Raw genomic sequence first — 20,581 nt, 5'->3', positions numbered from 1 at the left:
ATGTATGCATGTATGTATGATCTTAACCATGTTTGGTAACATAATTAGCTTATTACTCAATTTTAGCTTATTTGACCACTATTAGTTGTTTGACGGAGTTAAACAACCAATATAAATATTTGATTATTTAGCTTTTTCTAACAGTTTATTGCTTCAAAACGCTAAAATTCAAAGAGTCAGTTAAAATAACTTTTTCAATAAGTTTTTGAAAAAAACATTTTGCATGTAATCAACTATCAGCTAACAATTAATTTACCATAATCCTATTTGGTAAAAAAGTTAACCTATCAGTCAATTTTAACTTATTTGACTACTATCAATTGATTGACTTGGTTAAAAAATCAATATAAATGTTTGATTAATTAACTATTTGTAACTCCAAAATACTAAAATTTAAAAAGTTGCTCAAAGCAGTTTTTTCAATTAACTTTTTTAGAAAAGAAATTATACCAAACAGTTATCAGTTAACAGCTAATTAACCAAACACTTTTCTACAATCAGCTAATGTTATCAACTAGTTATACCCTCTAATTAACCCAAACAGCTAACAGTCATTTACCAAACAGGGCATATCTTTCTACAATCAACTAATGTTATCAATTAGTCACCAAAATTTCTCACCACCAAGAATGGCCTTATTACATAAAAATAAAAACAAAAACAATAAAGTCTCGAGTAAATCTATAGATGTATGAAAATAGATCTCCTAAATGGTTTCAGAAGCCAAACTAATCTGCTCTCCAACTGTTGATAGATTCATTTTTCACCACTTTTTTGAGAATGCTCTCAAGTGTTGTCGTCATTTTCACATTGTTCCAGTAATTCTCTATAAGAAGGATCATAAGCAACAACTATGCGCAAATACTTTGCAGCTTCAGCTTTCCGGCCCACATTGTATAAAGCACTGAAAACCACGATATCACACGACTAGTAGTTACGTTTTGGGATCCAGTTAACAAAATTAGTTGCTTTCTACACATTAGGAACAACCCAGTTTCCACTTATAGATTTAACAAATAAGTAATTACTACTTTTTTTCAGAAACCAGGCCATCAAGGTGATTTGGAGGAAAGTCATGAATCAAAGAAAACATAAGACCAGGTATCAAAATGTTCTTCAGTTGTTAATCTAATTATACCTTGAGAACAATATCAAAGCCTCGTAGTAATGCGCTTTTGTCTTTGGATCCTCAGGCTCCTTCATCACAGCTACTCTCTCTAGGTGCACAATACCCTCGTCATACTTCCCCTACCCAAAGAAAGAATAAATCAGAGAAACAAACCCAGCTGGTAATTCAAGGGGTTCTTTTGTGTATTTCATTGTGATGATAGGTGTTAGAATCTTTAGATTCTCAATTGAGCTATAATGCACATGGGTCAAACCACACTAAAATATTTAATCCAATCAATTAGCTAGTTTGATTCTGGACGCCAACAATACCACGGGTAGACAACCCGGTGAACACAAAGTGGACCAAACCATGATACCATGTTAGAATCTTAGATTGGGCCAAGATCACTAAACTGAGCAATAATGCACATGAGCCAAACCACACTAAAAGACCGAATCTAGTCAATTAGCTAGTCTAACTCATGGCCTTACAAACTCCTCTCTCTTATTTTTTCAATGTGGGACTCTAAACAATAGGAAACCCATCTAGTATTATAAAAATCTAAACTCTAAAACAATATAAATGAAGCATGAAAACCTTCCAGCATATATTCTTGACCAGAACATGGTATTCACCCTGTCTCTAATTGTGTGACCGTAACAAAATTAGCAGATATTTCAATAGCCAGTTCGTACATTTAACTCAATGATAGAATGACTCTAGAAGCATATTAGCAGATATTTCAATAGCCAGTTCGTACTTTTAACTCAATGATAGAATGACTCCAGATTCTAGAAGCATCATTACCTGCCGTATACAAGCTACACCAGCCCATGCTGATGATAGAATCAAATTATCAACATCCTCAACTTCTGTTGGATGCCCATTTAGGAGTAGCTGATATACAATTCAAAGAAAACTCACAATTAAGTGCAATTAGCAGCAATAACTGAACAGTAATATTGCCCAACTATTAAAGACAAGCCTAAATGGAAGACATCCAATTCCAAACCTTGGAAATACAACACTCGAAGTTTTCGGTAGCTTCTGATAAGAAACCATTTTGCAATTGTGTCTGCCCCAAAAGAATCAGAGCTCTTGCATGATCAGGTTCCTTGTCGAGAGCAAGTCTGCATTTTATGCTCACAAATGCATTACAACCACCAAAATGTGGAATCAAAGAACAAAATAAGAGCGCCACTAATCTTTGAAGTAGAAGTTACCGCAGTAGTCTAAGAGCCATATCTTTCTGGCCTTTAGCTAAGAATTTGATAGAAACCTGTGGAACTTTCCAATCATAATAAAATCATAAAAATATCAATAAAGTTTGACAGAGCATGATAGAGAAATGGCTAGATACATTAACAAGTTCTTTGGCTGACAGATTTTGGGCTGCTATCTTCCGTGACTCTCTTGAAGTATTTATTTCCACTTCCTCAGAGCTGTCTAACTCTTTCTGTTTTGCAACGAATACAGAAGTATCCCTATCAGGTAGCTCCAATTTCTTGCGAATGTATGGATGCTTTAAAGAAATTTGCTGTTCATCACAATGCGAAAATATAAAAAAGGAGTTCAGTTATAACTAAGTAAAAAGATTTATAAAAATAAAAAGGAGTTCAGTTATAACTAGCAGCACTTCTCTCCATATGATCTAGAGATACCTGAAGGAGACTTAATGAACTATTGGAAAGCCAATACACTAAACTCCCCTGCAATGAGAAAGCAAGTGTAAGTATATTTATAATGGGTATATATAAATAAATAAATAAATAAATAAATAAATATATATATATATATATATATATATATATATATATATATATAGAGAAATGGGTTCCCGTGCGGTTGACCTTCTCAAGTGCGGTTGTGCTGTTGCTAAGGTGCGTGATTTTCCTTCTTAAGGTGCGTGGTTTGTATGCTTAAGGTGCATCAGTGTTGAAACTTAAGGTGCGTCAACCTAAAGCTTAAGATGCGCTGTTTTCCTTCTTAAAGTGCGTGAGTTGTTGAGACTTAAGGTGCGTCATTTTAAAACCTTAGGTGCGTGGTTTGTGTTCTTAAGGTGCGTGGTTTGTGTACCTAAGGTGCGTCAGCCTAATGCTTTAGGTGTGTGGTTTGTGTTCTTAAGGTGCTTTGTTTGTGTGCTTAAGATGCGTGATTTGTGTACTTAAGGTGCGTCATTTTAATGCTTAAGGTGCGTCAACCGCAAAACCGCAAGGGAAGCTATACCCTATATCGCGTTTGCACACATTTAATGCGCGTTTGCACACACTTAATCTAATCTAGACCATTAAAAAATATTAGATGGATGCACACGATTTGTTCTCACCTAAGCAGGTGTTCTCATATGATCTTTTATATATATATATATATATATATATATATATATATATATATGTCCTTAATCAGGTGAGAACCATATCCAAGATGAGAACCTGTGGACAAATCCAACCCATTGATCTAGTAGATCTAACGGTCGAAAATAAACAAAACTTTGTAATATTTATACAAATGACCCCGCTCATTTTATAAACTTGTAATATTTATGAAAATGACCCCGTACATGTTTTACTTGATTTCCCATCTATCAGATCAATGGTTTAGATTTGTCCACAAGTTCTCACCTAGGAAGTAGTTCTCATATGATTAGGATTCTATATATATATATATATATATATATATATATATATAGGCAAATATAAGCCTTCATTTAAGCCCACTGGCAAACATTACAGAGGATTCAAATGCGTCTGTGCCATTTGTAAAAGAATTCTTGGAATCTTGAATGTTGTTATTTTACTGTTACTTCAATCCACACACATTAGAAGTTGATTCTACATTCACTACAAGTATCAACTATCCAGGCAGACTAGAAGTTGATACTACAATACATTTATCCATTGAACAAATGTATCCAAAGTAAAGAAAAACAAGCATGTTCACAAGCCCATCTCTGCACACTCAGTTTGTTTACTAAACATATTTCAAAATAACAATTAACAAACATAAATGAGTTTTAGCCCCAGCTATTCAACAAGTACACCACTGACCAGTTTACTCAAACATCTAAAAATTCCAAAGTAACACTATAGTAAGAATGCCCCATCTTACATTGACGGATCAGGTATTTATAATGGAAAGCTATTTCTAATAGGAATATGATACTTGATAGTAGCAGCCTTAGAGAGCCCTAATCGTACACAGCCTGTTATTCCTAAAAGAACAGATCAAGGGAAGCCCAAGTACACACCAAGCAAGTGCTCTCCTTGCAGCTGAGCACCCATACCACACAGCATGATCTTATTGACTTATTCCTTCCTTTTGTTGCTAAGAGCATAGACAGGCACCATAGGTTGAGTGATCTAGTTCAATTGAGGGTACATAGGTGATGGACCCAGAGTATAGGGTACCAGCATGCCTCCCAAGTTTTTGGCAGAATTATTACAATATTATGTAGTTCCCCTTTCCCATAGAAGTGTCTCATAGCAAAAACCATTAACCCCTTAGCTTAGATGTGGTGTCAATGGGAGCCATGTCAATGATCCCAACAAGAAGCCCATTGACCATCAACAGGCCCAATGACCACAGCAGCAATCAACTCATGCTTGCATTGCGAACACTCTAGCATGCCTTGCTAGGTTCACAAAAATTGACAGTGCAGCATACCTTCAACTCACAAGGTAGTCAGCATTAACCATTTCACTTAAGTGTTTGGGATGAGGTTCTAACAAGAAGGTATGAATAGTTTTCTAATGCATGGACTCGAAGCACACAAGAGTTTAGCTAACCATTGAATATCCATCCACAATAATAATACACAAGGAACAGAGCTTGCTCACTTTCAACTACCAGCCACACAGGGCTAGGGGTTGCCTTATAAAAAGGTGTTGCTCATTCCCTATGCTAAGGTGTTGGCGCTAAGTGTTGGGAGAAACTTTGCCACAAGGTAACAAGCATGGCTTGAGTAGTCGAGTGACTAACCAAGTTAGTGCGAGTTGAGTAATACATGCAATGATGAGCTAGTGTTGAGCATGCGCTGCACATAACATGATTGTTTCAAGACATGCGGTGGTACCTAGGAGGTTGAATGGTTGGTTGACCAAGTTTATCTTCGGCCAAGCAATTGTAAGATGTGCATGCCATGCTCAAGCAATTATGGATGATTACGAGGGATAAACTTGACTTCAACCTTGACTGAGGCAATTCCAAAGGTTGACAGTTTTGGATTTTTCGGTGGCATAATTATGCTTAGTCACTTGTTTCCTAGGAGTTGGGTTGTAATTGCTTATGTAAGTATAGGGATTAGGGAACGTGCCAACACTTGCACCCACACAAGCTAGACCAATGCCCCACAACTGCAACAAGGTAACATCATGTTCCCAAGTAGCATATGCCAAAGAATCCTTTTCCATTGCACAAGGTCTACTCCACTCTCCAATTCTTCTTTTGCCTCGCCTCTTGGTATGATAGTCAAAGATTTTTAACACTTTTTTTCTAAAACTATAATTAGACCACTAACAACACCCACTCACTTCTTGCCTAAAAGCATCCAACTTCTTTTGATTGAATTTATAGTGAGTTCACCAGCCTGGTTAGCACAATGCAATGGTTGATGCATTCAGCTTAAAGGTTAAGGAAGAATTCATTGGTGCCATGACCCTAGTACAGACTATATGGTTTATCATATTCAAGATCCATCCATAAATAACCCTCAATATATTTGAAGTTGTGAAAGGAGTAAAGAGACATTGAACCAAGAAATTTAGAAGATTTGGATATTATAAAGTAAAACACAAACGAAAGAAAGGGAATTCAAAGAATATCCCACCAGCAAGAAATAAATTCTTGCCCATACTACTTAGAGCTAATTGTTCCAATTCCACTAGATGTCCTCTCTTCTAAGAGATGGTCCCTATTTATAATCTATTACCATATGTAAAATAAAGAAGGAGCATCAATTATTGATTACATAATCAGTTAATTCCTAAGGCAAGAAATAGTCTTGTAGCACAATAGGAGAAACATGACCTTGTGACAGTTTGAGGAAAAGGCAAGAAATAGTCTTGTAGCCAATAGGTGATGAAGTAACAAATCGGGGGAGACATGATGCATAGTCCAAAGTAGGAGACCTTGGGAATTGGGATACTGAAGTTGAATCCTTATATTTGGAAGAAAGTTTAGCAACACTATGCACCAAGGCCTAGTTCTGAGATATAATGGTCCGTTTGAGGTTGTGAGTAAGGTAGGCAAGTGACATATTGATTGAAGCAACCTAAGTGGTTCAAGTCCATATTTACTTTCCATGTCAAATTTCTCAAAATTTTTAACCAAAATGAGTTGAATACTTGAGGTGCAAAGCAAGCAGCAAGCTCTTCTCGTGGTGCGGAAACAATTCGAGAAGATCGTGCAGAAAATTTTAGACTATCAAATTAAGGGCAAATGGAAGAAAAGTCATAGAATAAAGTACCTAGTGCAATGGAAAGGTGACTCCTTGATTGATTCTACCTAGAGTGAAACATGACCATGTGACAGCTTGAGGAAAAGATTGACAGGGGCCAGCAAAGAAGAGATGCACATTGTCACCTCTAACAAGGAGATCAAACTCTCTAATCTTGTTGAACAAATTTAGTACTGACTGAATTATTAAAGCCTTCAATCATTTTCATTATCAACCATTTGCATTATGTGGTAGCTTCTTAGGTTTGAGAAAAACATATTGCTAGTAAAAAAAAAAAAAAAAAAAAAAAAAAAGTGTAGACAATTAGAGATGAGAGTGTGTTTAGATACCTGGGGCAAATTGAATGAAATGAACAAAATTGGTAGGGTCAAAATTTCCAGATATAGCTTGTAGTACTGTGTCAAAGTAGTCATTTGTCAGCAAGTCATCAAATCATTTTCATAATAAAGAATGATAGTAGATATATCTTGAGTTTTCTATGCATAGTGAACTCTCTAGAATTGAATTTGTGTACAGTTTTCTTGGGTAACATTTTAAATTTACATAAATAACTGAAATGTAGTAGATTGTTATTGATCATTATACTGGAATAAAATCACTAGAGCTAAGGATACCCACCTCCCCTCCCCACCACTCAAAAAAATATCACTAGAGTTGCACAACTTGCATGTGTAGCTAGAGGATGCACTATGCATATAAACAAACAATTTTGTATGCTGACCTTGGCTAATGAATCAAAAGTGTCCCCCGTCCTAGTGAACATTTTCTGAAAGGAAACCTGAAGAAATGTGGACTGAATTAGCAGATAAACCAAAACAAGCAATATTACATACATACATACATACATACATACATACACACACACACACACACACATATATATATATAGGAGACGGACCAAATAAAACCGGTGCTCAAGTGTGAACATGCACTGCTGAACACTACAAAGTGCATTCACTGATACGTAAAAGTGCACTCAAACTACGGCTCTAAAAGTGCACCAAGCGAAAGCACTCAATTATATGCAAAAGTACACTTAAACGGTTGCACTTTTGAATATTGCTCAGTGCACTCAAAGTCTGTAATAATAACCAAATTGCCACCGCATGTTTTCACTTGCTTGAAAGCCATTGATTTTCCCAAATCAATGACTAAGATGAGTTCTCAGTAGGGGTGTAAATGAACCAAGCTACTCGAGCTTGATTCGACAAATATTTCGATTCAGTTACTGTTGAACGAGCTCGGACTCAAGTAGTTCAAGTAGCAAGTTAAGCTAAATTTGAGCTCCTTAATAGCTAATTGAGCTTTTTTATTTTTTTTATATTTTATATAAATATAATATTACAAATTTAACTAATTTATATGTACATTTATGTGTATATGTTATAAAATGGCTATAAAAAAAATGTAATATCAAGTTTGTTGTTATGTTATTATTATTATTATATTATATTAGAAAATAGAAAATAAAAAATAAAAAATAAAAACTTTAGTTAGCATATTCAAGCTAAGCTTAGATAGCTCAAACTCGAGTCCAGTCTTGCTCAACCACAAAAAATTAAAGCTCAGTAGAGCTCAAGCCAAGTTTGAGCTCCGATTTTTCATATTGAGCCCAGTTTCAAGTTTTGACTATTAGGGCTCAGCTCAACTCAATTACACCCCTAGTTCTCACTTTTCTACTTGGCTCTAATTCTCAAATGAGTGTGCCTCTATGTGTTTATACATACATATATATATACATATATATATATATATATATATATATATATATATATATATATATATATATATAGGTTCATATGAGAACCTATATTAACATGTGAACCTGAGAACCACTCTGGGCCCTTTATCTAGATTAGTGGACAGTGCATGTCATCTACAACACAATGCACACACGTAGTGCACTGCAAACACCATTCACACAAGTTGTGCACCGCGTCCTGGGTTGACTTTTTCCATGCACCATGTTTTAAGCCATTGGATGATACAACATCAAGGGTGCGCACAGGTTCTTAGGTTCACACAATAAGGTAGGTTCTCACCTGAACATAAACCTATATATATATATATATATATATATATATATATATATATATATATATATATATATATATATATATATATATACTAGCATTTTATACGCGCGATGCGCGAAAACTTATGCCCAATATTAAAATATTTGTATGTAACAAATTTTAAAAAATTAATTAAAATTATATTTTGCAATTTCTTAAAGTGATGATACTTTTGAATTATCATATATTTGAATAATATAGTGATCAAAACAAAAAAAAAAAATTATATTTTTATATAATAATAATTTACAAATAATACTAAGCTGACACTCACATATATGATATATTGATATGGATACACAAATAATATACATACATATTAATTATATATATATATATATATATATATATATATAATTTAACATTCATATAAATATTTAATTAAAATATAATTTATAATTAAATTAATTGTTATATGATAATTTTAATAAAATGATAATTAAAAATAGGAAAAAGATATGATAAATGTAGGTGTATGGTAAGATTGGTAGATATATTAAAAACTAACGGTGTTATAACGGTGTAAGGGTGATTTTGTCCAATGCAAATGAATGTACAACAATTAAAGCAAAATGTATATATTTATTAGCATATAAAAAAGGGACAAAAATCAAGGATATAACTTGTATTGACACTTATTATGTTTTTAGATATATGTATATGTATATGTATATATATATATATATATATATATATATATGTATATATACATATATGTATATGTATATATATGTATACATACATATATATATATATATATAGAGAGAGAGAGAGAGAGAGAGAGAATTAAGTTCCAGTGGGGGTAAGTGTCTCCCGTGCAGTTGTGCGGGTGACTAATGTGCATGAGTTTTGTACTTAAGGTAGGATCTCACCTGAAAATAAACCTATATATATATATATATATATATATATATATATATATATATATTAGAGATCATATGAGAACCAACCTCCCCATGAGTCAATGAGAACTAATCTGATGCATTAAAAAACATAGATCTATGGATAAGATTTACTAGGGGGAATTAAAAACACACACATGCTTAATATGCACACATGACACATCATAATGCTCTAAATGCACACGCATGTTTTTAATTCTCTCAATTAACCTCGTCCATAGATCTATTTTTTTTAATGCACGAGATTGGTTCTCATGGACTCATGGGGAGGTTGGTCCTCATAGGAACAGCACCATATATATATATATATATATATATATATATATATATATATATATATATATATATATATATATATATATATATATATATATATATTACATCTAGCACACCCATTTTATAATAACTTTCCTATTTCAACTTTGAAAATGTGTCTAACCCCCACTATACTCCTAGGAAAAGGTTATTCAAAAAATAAATCTCATCTCTCTATCCCTAAAAAATTATCATCATTACTATATTGGGATGCAGCAAAAAATAGTCCAGTTTGATAAATAAACATTCCAGTTTATAAATAAACATTGAGTTAATACCCAAAATCGTCCTCGACTATAGTGGTTTTTCTCAATTTCGTCCTAAACGACTTTGGGGACTTAATATCGTCCCAGACTTTTGTGTTTCGCTCAATTTAGTCCTCCATTTGTTATTCCGTAAAATTGGTGTTAAATAAAGGGACAATTCAGTAATGTCAATATTGATCTCTCTTTACTTTCAACTTGTGAAGTGCGAAATTCCTCTTTCTTGTACGAATTACACCCAGAATTACTCTCGGACCTGCAAATCAAATTTTATATTCGCAGTTTTAGGAGTAATTCTTGGAGTAATTAGTAAAAAAAAAAAAAAAGGGATTTCGCAGTTCACATGTCTATGAGTAAAGAGATGCCAATATTAAAATTACTAAATTGTCTATTTATTTAACACCAAATGGACAGAATAACAAATGAAGGACTAAATTGAGCAAAAACACAAAAGTCTGGGACTAAATTGAGCGAAACACAAAAGTCTGGGACGATATTAGGTCATCAAAGTCGTTTAGGACGAAATTGAGAAAAACCACTATAGTCGAGGACGATTTTGGGTATTAACTCAATAAACATTATTTAAAACTTTATTGCCCAAATAACCCTACCTTTATGAGAACTATAGGAAAACAAATTTACAAGCATTTATTATGGGCAAAAATGAAAATATAATATGTAAAGAATACATTAAATACACTCTCCTAAGTTTGTGTAATCAGTCAAAGGGGACAATAGTTTTGGGATGAAGTACTTATCTAGCCATCACATCCTAGAATCAGTTTTAAAATATTGTTTTGGACATTGAGTAGGATAAGCTGCTAAAAAGAAATACCTGAACATTAACAAAATGCAGGCCAGCAATCAATAAGGGAAATATGGGGCCTAAGGTACCATTTGGGACTTCTGTCAAATTCTGAAACCATAGTGTTCCTCCCTGTACGCATAAATATGTAAAAATTTATTAAATTAAACAATAGATTTATTTAAAACAAAAAATCATTACCAAACCAAAAGCTCAAAATGTCAGCTAACATCCTAAACCAAAATAAAGAGCACTCGAGAACATCGAACCAAAAGTAACCAAAAAATCAACTCTCATAATCTCATATCAAAACATTAGTCCATAATCTTGGAGAAGGACCAAGTACCAATCCTACCCAGGTGAACATATACTTGTCACTTTGCCAATTGTTAGGAGGCCACAAAGCAATTTAGCTCCAACTTCAGGGTAGGTCCTTCTATTCCAATAGATCCAAGAACCAAGTTTCTTCAATATCAGTTTGAAATAGAAAGTTTCAGAATTCTGGAAAACCAGAACTAATCAAGGATTCAAATTAGATGATTTTAGGAAGCTAAAATCAAGGAATTAATACCTTGATTAAGTAATTATCTCTGATTAATATTTTTATAGACCATAAATAACACCTCTTATAAAGGAATATGCAGAAAATTATTAGTAGTAATCAGCTTTAGCTGAGGGCAGCCTAGCAGGATATATTCTTGCTAAGCAGTACAATTTGTATCTCCTATATTGTCTTTTCTCCTTTCACACATCTATTTAAACATTCTTTTGTTTGAATCTATTTTTGTCTGCTCTTTACTCCATCAAAGTGATCTGACCACCCATTCAATACGGAGAATGACACAAATGGAGGGCAGAGTTGAAGTGATGGAGAAGAGACAAGAAGAGGTGGATCAGCAACTTACCAACACATAATATCTAAAATTAGCGACAATTTTCCTGAGCATGGAGGGGGCAGCACTCCATTGGCTTAGATGGATGCAATATCAAACTCCTAAACTTACTTTGGGGCAATTAAAAACAAATTTCATACACCAATTCAGCAGTGATTTGTGTGAATCTCCAATCCAGCAATTGAAGACCAGTGTTGTAAAACTCGGCCTAGGCACCCCTAGGCCAAGTCAATTAATGAGCTTAGTCGGCAATTTCCTTGCCTGTCTGCCAAGTAGGCAAATAAATTTATACTCGGCCTTTTATTTTTTATTTTTAATAAATTTACGGTTGTCTTGCTCAAAACACGTAGTTTTGAGCGAAACAACCCTAAATCAGGGAAGTAGCCAAAAAACGAAGATCAAGGTAGTTCCACCGAGTCAAAAATCAAACAAGTCAAGAAAATGTAAAAAACCTTCAAACTCGTAGCCTTCAATGACCACCGCAATTCCTCGGAGTCGGTTGACCGCCGCAAGCTCATAACGACGGAAGACCCAACCTCTTCAGTTGTCCACCATCGCCTAGGAGATCAGAGTCACCAGTTTCCACTAGCTTTAGCCCGTTCACGCTTCTCCTTTGTTGTTCGCTGGTTGCTATCAGAGGTCACCAAACTAAGCTTATTGCTTTTGGCTTTTCACCTTTTCATTTTCGGTAGCAAAGAGCAAAGACGCAAGGGAGATGACAGTGGAGACTAGGAGACCATAGGTTTAGGGATTGGAGTTGAGTCTCACTCAATTAAAGCCAAATATATAAAGGCAAAAATAAAATAATTTCTTTTGTTTGTCCTATGTGCTCTAAGACAGAGCACCCATATGGCACCCAATGAGCACTTAGCGCCTTCTATAATAGCATTGGCAACCTTTATTAAGTGAGATTAGTGGATGATTTTACAAATGAGTTTCAAGCACAAGCAACACAAATTCCTGACCTAGCACCGCATATTCAATTGGGACTACACCTCATTTGCTAAATGAAGAAATTCATGTGCGTCTCCATTGAAATAACGTGTTGGATTTGCGATTAGCCATGAAAGTCGCTTGAGCAATAGAAAGAGAATTGGAGTGTGTACATAACAATGGCTGATGGAGCATTTAGAAAGTGGACCACAACTTAGGAATTGGAGTGTGTACTACAATGGTTGATGGAGCATTTAGAAGATATCATAGGATAGGAATTTGTTGGACCCCTAGGCTTGTAAGCAAAGCACATGTGGCTAGCTTTAATCCCACCAACATCATGATCTCCCACCCCAAACAAGAAGCTACCCACTACAAGTTTCATGATATGAGTACAAGTACCACAACTTTTCAACATCAAACAACCACCCACTAATCTACAGTTAAGCCACCAGTACTCACACTAGGAGTATTTACACTTGCATGCTAAAGGTCTTTGCTTGAGATGTGTACAATTGCATAACCTGATGCACAACTATCCAAACAAGTCTTTAAGGGAGCTAAGTGCGGCAAAAGATGAGGACAACGGGGTTAGGGGAAAGTTGGAGGCACTAGAGGCAACTGAAAACTTCCTCTAGCCTTGTGGATAAGGCTAATATTCTAGGGGCGGCGACGGGCAATGATAGGGAAATAATACAGGAATCCAAATTACATAAGTTTGGGGAGCTAAAATCAAGGTATTAAACACTAAAATTGATTATCCTTGATCAAGTAATTGCCTTTTTTTAACTTTTGTTTTTATTTTTATAGACTATAAATAATACCTTCTCTTAGAAGGGAAGAATGCAAAAAAATTATTAGCCATAATCAGCTTTGGCTGAATACAACTCTGTTGCTAAAAGGGTAGCATGTAAAGTTCCAAGAAAACTTCACCACATAAAATATAACTTCTACAATAAAGATGGAACAATTAAGAATATAGAATGCAACAAGCAAAAAAGCAATTGAATATAAACAACAATCCTATTTAATAGATCTACTTTAGAAATGTATCAAACATAAGTGCCTCACCCAATCAAATCCATCATGATGATCAAGTGACATTCTCCTTATAGTTGTAAGCCACAGGAGGAAGCAAGGCACCTGAAAAATAACAGAAGACCAAAAACATGATGATTGTAAATATACATAATGTAAAAATATAAATATTGAGATAGTAACTTGATCCATTACGAAGGTGACAACCCTTCAATCAAAAAAATTAAGTGGGCACAAAATGCAATTGCAATGCCAAAGGTTTGACATAATTGCAATTTTCAATTAAGTCCTTAACAGCCTCACTGAGAAATACTATACAAGTAGTCAAATAAGTCTAGCAAATTGACTACATTTAATTAGATAAAAACAGTTAGATCCTATTATATGAACCAAAGCAAACAAACATGCTATAGTTTGCTTAAACAACAAATGGGGAAATCTTTTGCCCTTTTCTCCAAAATCCTCAAAATGAAAATAACCTTGATAGATCTTTTGGATAGTATGACAGTATCAAGCTTTTATAGTTTTCTAGCTCCCTTTTTTTAGCTTATTTGGTATATGGATTTTACTCCCCTTGTTAACCTTTAATAAGATTTTTACTTTGCAAACAAGATACACAAATAGTACATGGTTGGTTGGATACAGTAATATATGGACAAGTATTCTATCTATTCAATGTTGTTAAAATTAACTTCACTAATCGCCTAGGAGCCATTAGACAATTGGGAAGACTGGAATCAGCCTTTTATGTGATCAACCAACTAGGTGTCCAATATTTTTTTTTTTTGTTTGTTTCATTTAAATGTGTATTATTGGAATATTATGTGTTTTAAGTATTACGTGATGTTGCCTATTGGAATTTTATATTTTATGAGAGAAATACATGCTACAAATGTAATAAAATAAACTAGGATGCCAAATGTATTATATATATATATATATATATATATATATATATATATATATATATATATATATATATATATATAATAAAAAAATAAAAAAAATAAAAAAAGAGTTCGGCACGTAGGCGCCACCTAGGAGAGTCCTAAACACTAGATGTCTAACGATTTTTACAACAGAAAGGGTTTAGAAGAGAAACCATAAACTAGGGAACCTTGAAAAGTCATTTTCTCTTTTCTATTTTGTATATCACCAAGGTACATTAGAATGTTGAATTCAAGACAAAAGCAAAAATATAAATACTATCCAATGAAAGTAAGTGCCAAAAATCATCTTGTGCCACCTTCAAAATATCTCAACTACAATTCATCATATAATCAACCCTCTTGCCCTCATTGTTATAGTCTTTTCATTGCTTTCTGTTTCACTTCATGGTTTTTAAAGAATTTTAATCTTAAACTTTTGAACATAATTTAAAATCTCTTTTACTAGTTCTCCTTAAATTGTTTTGCCCCCATTTCTCATCTCGTAGTCATCCAAAATTAATATCATTATGATAAAAAATTTCTGAAAAATAATAGATTTACAAGTTACAACTACAGAATTTTTAGTTAACAGTGAATACTTTTTATATTTTCTCTTTCTTATTTCATCTTCATTTTGAATACATATAATGCATGTTACATACCTAGAATTTTTCACAAGAGATTTAGGTAGACAAATACATGGCAATCACAAGCTAATCTATAAACCCATAAATACATTGAAATAGCAGCCATGAAAGCAAAGTTGTTATTCGTTTTCACATCAATTGCTCAGTTTCACAGTTCAAGTAAATGCATACGAAGGACAAGATCATTACTCTGTCACCAAAGAGAAAAACATTAATCTAAAGCAAAGGTAAAAGAAAATATGAAAATATGCTAACAGAATACCTGGACGGCGAATGATGCAATAAACCATAGAAGCGAAGGACAACCAGCTGCACTTTTCTCTCTCCTGAAGTGTTGAAATTGATCTTTGAATGTCCTTCCTGACATAGGTGGTGGAAAAGGACGGGGTACTTGAACAATGTAGAAAAACAAATAAGGTGAATGCCTTGGTTGTTTCAATTTTTTACCAGAATATTGAGATAACCCTTAAGTAAAGTGGGTAAGTCACAAAGCACAAAAGGAACAATTAATATTCGACTTGCAAGTTTTTTTTTACCAAAGTATGCCTTTTCATTTCTTCCTTTTGAAACAAAAGCTAAACAAGAGAAAAATGGGTTTGCCTATCAATCATTCACGCCTTCTGAGTGATTGAGTCCTTTTTCTTCTAAGATAATAAACAATGAACATAAATCATAATTGAGAAACAAAGCCTCACACTTGGGAAGTAGCTCTCCAATCCTCTTCAACTTGTGAAGTTGCAACACTGTAAATGGAAGTAGTGCAAGCCTCATTGCCAATGTTCCAGAAGCAATAACAGCCCACCTAAGATTAAAAAAAAAAAAAAAAAAAAAAAAAAAAAAAAAAAAAACCATGCCACTCATGCAATATCACAGTGCTTAAAAATAAATACAAGACTAGATAGAAAAAGCTAGAAGTCTAGAACACTTCTCAAAAGTCCAAAGCATTTCAATCAAGTTTTGGAATGTAAATAAGAAGTCAAACTTTTTCATTCAATACAAAGGAATTGAAGCAAAAGGGGGTAACTTTTCTTTTCAAAATTACTGGGAAGTTTTTCGGGTAGTAATGAAAGGGACAGATCAGAGTCATAGTTCAAAGAGTTCTTATCAGAGTATAATAATCAAAATTTATTAACTAAAGCAAATTGACAAAAAAAATTTCAAACAGCGAATATTTTGCGGCTCACCATGGGAACCCCGTAAGGTCGTGGTAGCCATCTAGCAACGAAATCAAAACGCGAACTGGAAGAATAGGTTCTTCAACACTCCCACCACCAACTACATCGCCGCCAAGAAATAGGTCAGACGGCGTAGCAGACTGACTATCCGTAAAGTCGTTGTCTTGACATGGAACGCCTTCAATGGAGGCAGACTCACGGGTTGAGAAAGAACGGGAGAAGGAACAAACACAGAAAGGCACTAGAAATTGTTGAGTGCTAGCAAGCGAAGACAACACAGGTCGTGACGGTGACAATGGGTGGATTAAATGGTGGTGGTGCCGCCGCCACTGATCGGAATCGTATGACTGTGCAAAGGAGTATGAAGAATAGTACCAGGCTGACAAGGATGGAGAGCGACGGAGCAGTTTCCGTTGTAAGAAGTTCCGCATTGCCAATTTCGGCAAAACAGTTGAAATCTTCTACTAAGTACTATCCGGGCACGAATTGGATTCCCAGCATTTATCTATATATATCAGTGGTGCGACGAAGCCGATGAGTATAGAGTGATGATGGTGGTGGAGCAACGCCGCAACGGCCAAGGTGGAGCGACGGTCAGGATGGAGTGAAGACGGTGGTGCGACGAAACCGGTGAAGTGAACGGGGATCAGCAACGGTGAGGATGGAGTTGATTTGGGAAATTAGGGACGGGTGGGAAATTAGGAAGGATGAAGACTTGATTTTAGTTTTGTTTTTTTCAATAGTTTTAAAATATGATTTTCATGTTTTTTTACCTATGAGGCGAGCTAAATATTAAGATTATTGACAAGTCATTTGTCACATAAGGTTATCGAAGAGTTAATCAACTAACACGGGTGAAATGTCCTAAAATCATGAGTTTATATTTGCCACGTGTCATGTTGGGCGCAAAGTTTCCCTAAACGTATGGAGTGTGAGTCGCTTTGGTCAACGGTCGGGTCCCACAAAAAAACATAATTTGCAAAAAAAAAAAGAAAAAACTCCAAAATCTATGTGACATCCCGTAATTCCAAATTCGATTAAGGGATTAATTAAGTTGGACGATGGTGATTACATCACTCTCGAGGAAGTTGCAAGGACATCCTCCGAAGAAAGAGCCGAGTTGGCAGCTGAGCTTGAGATTCATGCTGGAAAGTTGAACCTCGCAGTCCAGAGTTTGGGAGGTGATGAAGAAGATGAGGGTGAAGCGGGCCACGAGGAAGAAGTGGAAGCACCGGAAGCTGCCGAGGGCGAGGAAAGTGATTCGGAAAGTGAAGAAAACCAAAGAAGAAGGGAAGCCCGCACCAAAAGGCAACATGATGCCATGACGCATGAGGAACGTGTAGTCACCTTGCTTCGTCAACAAAACCGAATGATCGAAGAAGGCTTCGCTTACATGAAGACGCAGTTTGTTGCCGTGCACCAAAGGCTAGATCAAATTGAGGCCAATTCAAGTCGTAGAGGAGAGGATGACGAAGAATTCGAGGAGGGCACCGATGAGTCGGAGAGCGAGTCGTTCTAGCTCGGAGTTGTGGTAATCCCGTTCGCCTTTCCTTAGTTGTGGTTACCCTCTTAGTTGTTATTACCGTTTGTTAGTTGCTTGTTGCTTGCCTTGTGTGCTGTTCTTGCTTGTTTGTTTAGTTGAAGTAGTTAGCTTTGTTAGTTGGTGCTTTGAGCTAGTTGTTAGTTCTTGGTTGTTGGTTAGAAGTTGGTAGTGGTGTTTGGTTTAGAGTTTGATATGCTCATCATATCCGTTGGTTTCATTCTTTCAATCTTGGTGTTGATATACTTCCTTCCTTGCTTGATGTCTTGTGAATCTTTTGGGTCTTGACCAAAAGAGGATGTCCTTGACCCTCTTGTCACATTGTTGTTTCTTTTAGCCGTTTGTTTTAATTCGTCGTACCCAAGCTTCGGGGACGAAGCTTCTTTGAAGGGGGAGAGGATGTGACACCCCGTAATCCAAATTTGATTAAGGGATTAATTAAGTAATTAATCCTAAACCAATTGGTAATTTAATTCCTTAAATTCCTGAAAATTCAATAGTCGGGGACTAGTAATTGACTAGTCAACCAAAGTCAAGGTTGTACCTTAAGCTTTGTGAGTAGTTCCCTTGTTCCCTTACACCTCTTCATTTTAGTAAGGGTATTCATGACATTTCACTTTGTGTTAGTAATGCAAGCTAACCTAGTAGACACTCCTCATTCCTTCTCCTTACATTTCCCAAACTTGAGCTCTCCCTTCTCTCTAAAAGTTAGATAGCTTTTCTTCCAAGCCAAGTTGGAGCTTTGTCAAATCTTCAAAGGTTGTCTCCAAGATTCTACCTTTCATACATTTGAGCATCTAGGAGGGTAAGATCTATGTTCATCTTGTGTTTTTAGTGTCTTCTAAGGTGTCTTTTCTTAAAGATAGAATCTTTATGATCTTTTGGTGTGTTCTTGAAGTGGGTTTGGAAGGTGAGCCTTAGTAGGAGCTTGGTGAAGTGTTAAGTGAAGATTTTTGTCTACAAGAGGTAACTCATGCTCTACAAAATCTATTTTGCTTACCTATATGATGATTTTTGGATTCTACATGTGTTTTGCTATGAAATGTGAGTGTTTATGCATTGTCTTGTGAAAATGCATATCTAGAGCTTGTTATTAGGGTTCATGTATGCCATTGCTTGGTTATTCCTTTGATTCAAGTCATTTTGTTGTATTTGGTGAGATTTGGCATGTTTTGGACTTGAATTTGAGCTTAGTGTTGAAAATACCCAAAGGGATTATTTTGGTGTACATGTGTTTGCGGGCGGAACGGCGGGCAGTGGCCTACCCGCCGCCCTACCCGCGAGGTACATGAAGCTTGTGGGTGTGTACCCGCGAGCGGAACCACGGGTGGGGGTCTACCCGTGGGTCCACCCGCGGGGAACATGATGGTGTTGTTTGGGGATTTGTTCCCCGTGATTCTTTTGACTCGGTATTTGGTCTTTTGACTTCCCGTCTTTTTTTTTGTGGAATTATTTGAGCGTCTTCTTGATGTTTCGTATGTCTAGAACTATATGGTAGGAATCCATGTAGGTGTTGGTGTCTTGAATCGTGCTAAGTGTTCAACATTGTGATTCGTTGAACCGTGATGAGTCTTGTGTGTTCTTCGGAACTACGTTTGGTTTACCCGTTTGATAAGCATGCTAGTTCGGTGTTTAAATGTTAGCGTGTGTGTTGTTTGTCCTTTCCTATCGTTGATGATGACTTGTGTTAATCATCGTTGTTGTTGGACTGCGATCCATTCCTTGATTGAGTATGGTTTCATATCTTCGTTGTGATCTGTTGATTGATTCCTGTTGTGGTGGTGTGTGTGGCTGTACCTGGATTGCACGATTAATGGTATGGGACATTAGTCACCAAGGTACGACAGTGGTCCTCGTGGTGGCCATGACGTGATTATGGAGTTTGTGACCTGTGTGTCGGTTTCACGTATTTCTTGGGAGGCGTGTGTCGCCGTGCGTGTGATCGGTACCCTCATGTACTATGAATTGGTGGAATTTCGTTGGTGGTTTGTTGAACAATTTTAATATTTATTTGTCCTCGCAAGTGCACGAGTCAAAGTAGTGATAGTGTGCAAAGGCAAAGGTCGAACCCACAAGAAATTAATATAATGCAATTTACTGGCTTGAAAATGATTAACTCAACAATTTAAAACACTAAAAATAAATGGCAAAGATAACCGATTCAATTTAAAGTGTTCAAAGTTACTTAACAATTAAATTGTATTTAACTAAATGATATTGCAAGGCATGAAATAAAGACACAAACAATAAATTAACCAACCGAAACAGCAACGGAATATATGCTATGAACATGAATCAATTACTTAGCAAAACATGAATAAAACATAATTCAAGTGGCAAAAGTAAGTTTAAAACTAGTGCAAACTTTCATAGTAAATTATACTAAACTTTAGGCTCATAGGAATTACCAAACCATGGTATAATAAACATTAAAGGACAAATAAAACAAGAGGCTCAGGCTCTTTGGAATTAAACAATCAAATTGAAATTTAAGGAGAAG

General features: G+C 35.3%; 1 protein-coding gene across 5 annotated transcripts; it reads right to left on the bottom strand.

Moving 5' to 3' along the window:
* On the bottom strand, positions 1-17,262 carry LOC109180830 (ALBINO3-like protein 3, mitochondrial). Of its 5 annotated transcripts, XM_019330551.1 has the most exons (16): positions 16,551-17,262; positions 16,062-16,168; positions 15,629-15,756; positions 13,824-13,895; positions 10,957-11,058; positions 7,288-7,344; positions 6,896-6,961; positions 2,773-2,820; positions 2,472-2,648; positions 2,335-2,390; positions 2,124-2,241; positions 1,919-2,008; positions 1,139-1,248; positions 784-904; positions 589-741; positions 1-21 (listed from the first exon to the last, which is right to left on the bottom strand). In XM_019330551.1, the coding sequence occupies exons 1-14, from the start codon at positions 16,970-16,972 to the stop codon at positions 787-789; spliced, it is 1,671 nt and encodes a 556-aa protein (XP_019186096.1). In that variant the 5' UTR covers positions 16,973-17,262; the 3' UTR covers positions 1-21; positions 589-741; positions 784-786. The 5 variants fall into 5 exon arrangements, with proteins under 5 accessions (XP_019186096.1, XP_019186095.1, XP_019186098.1 ...); XM_019330550.1 differs by having other exon boundaries at positions 589-904; positions 16,551-17,261; XM_019330553.1 differs by lacking the exon at positions 16,551-17,262 and adding an exon at positions 16,215-16,321 and having other exon boundaries at positions 589-904; positions 16,062-16,182.
* Positions 17,263-20,581: the final 3,319 nt, after the last annotated feature.

The sequence above is a fragment of the Ipomoea nil genome, unplaced genomic scaffold (assembly GCF_001879475.1).
Source record: "Ipomoea nil cultivar Tokyo-kokei standard unplaced genomic scaffold, Asagao_1.1 scaffold1034, whole genome shotgun sequence".
NCBI lineage: Eukaryota > Viridiplantae > Streptophyta > Magnoliopsida > Solanales > Convolvulaceae > Ipomoea > Ipomoea nil.
This window is presented reverse-complemented; position numbering and strand designations above follow the sequence as displayed.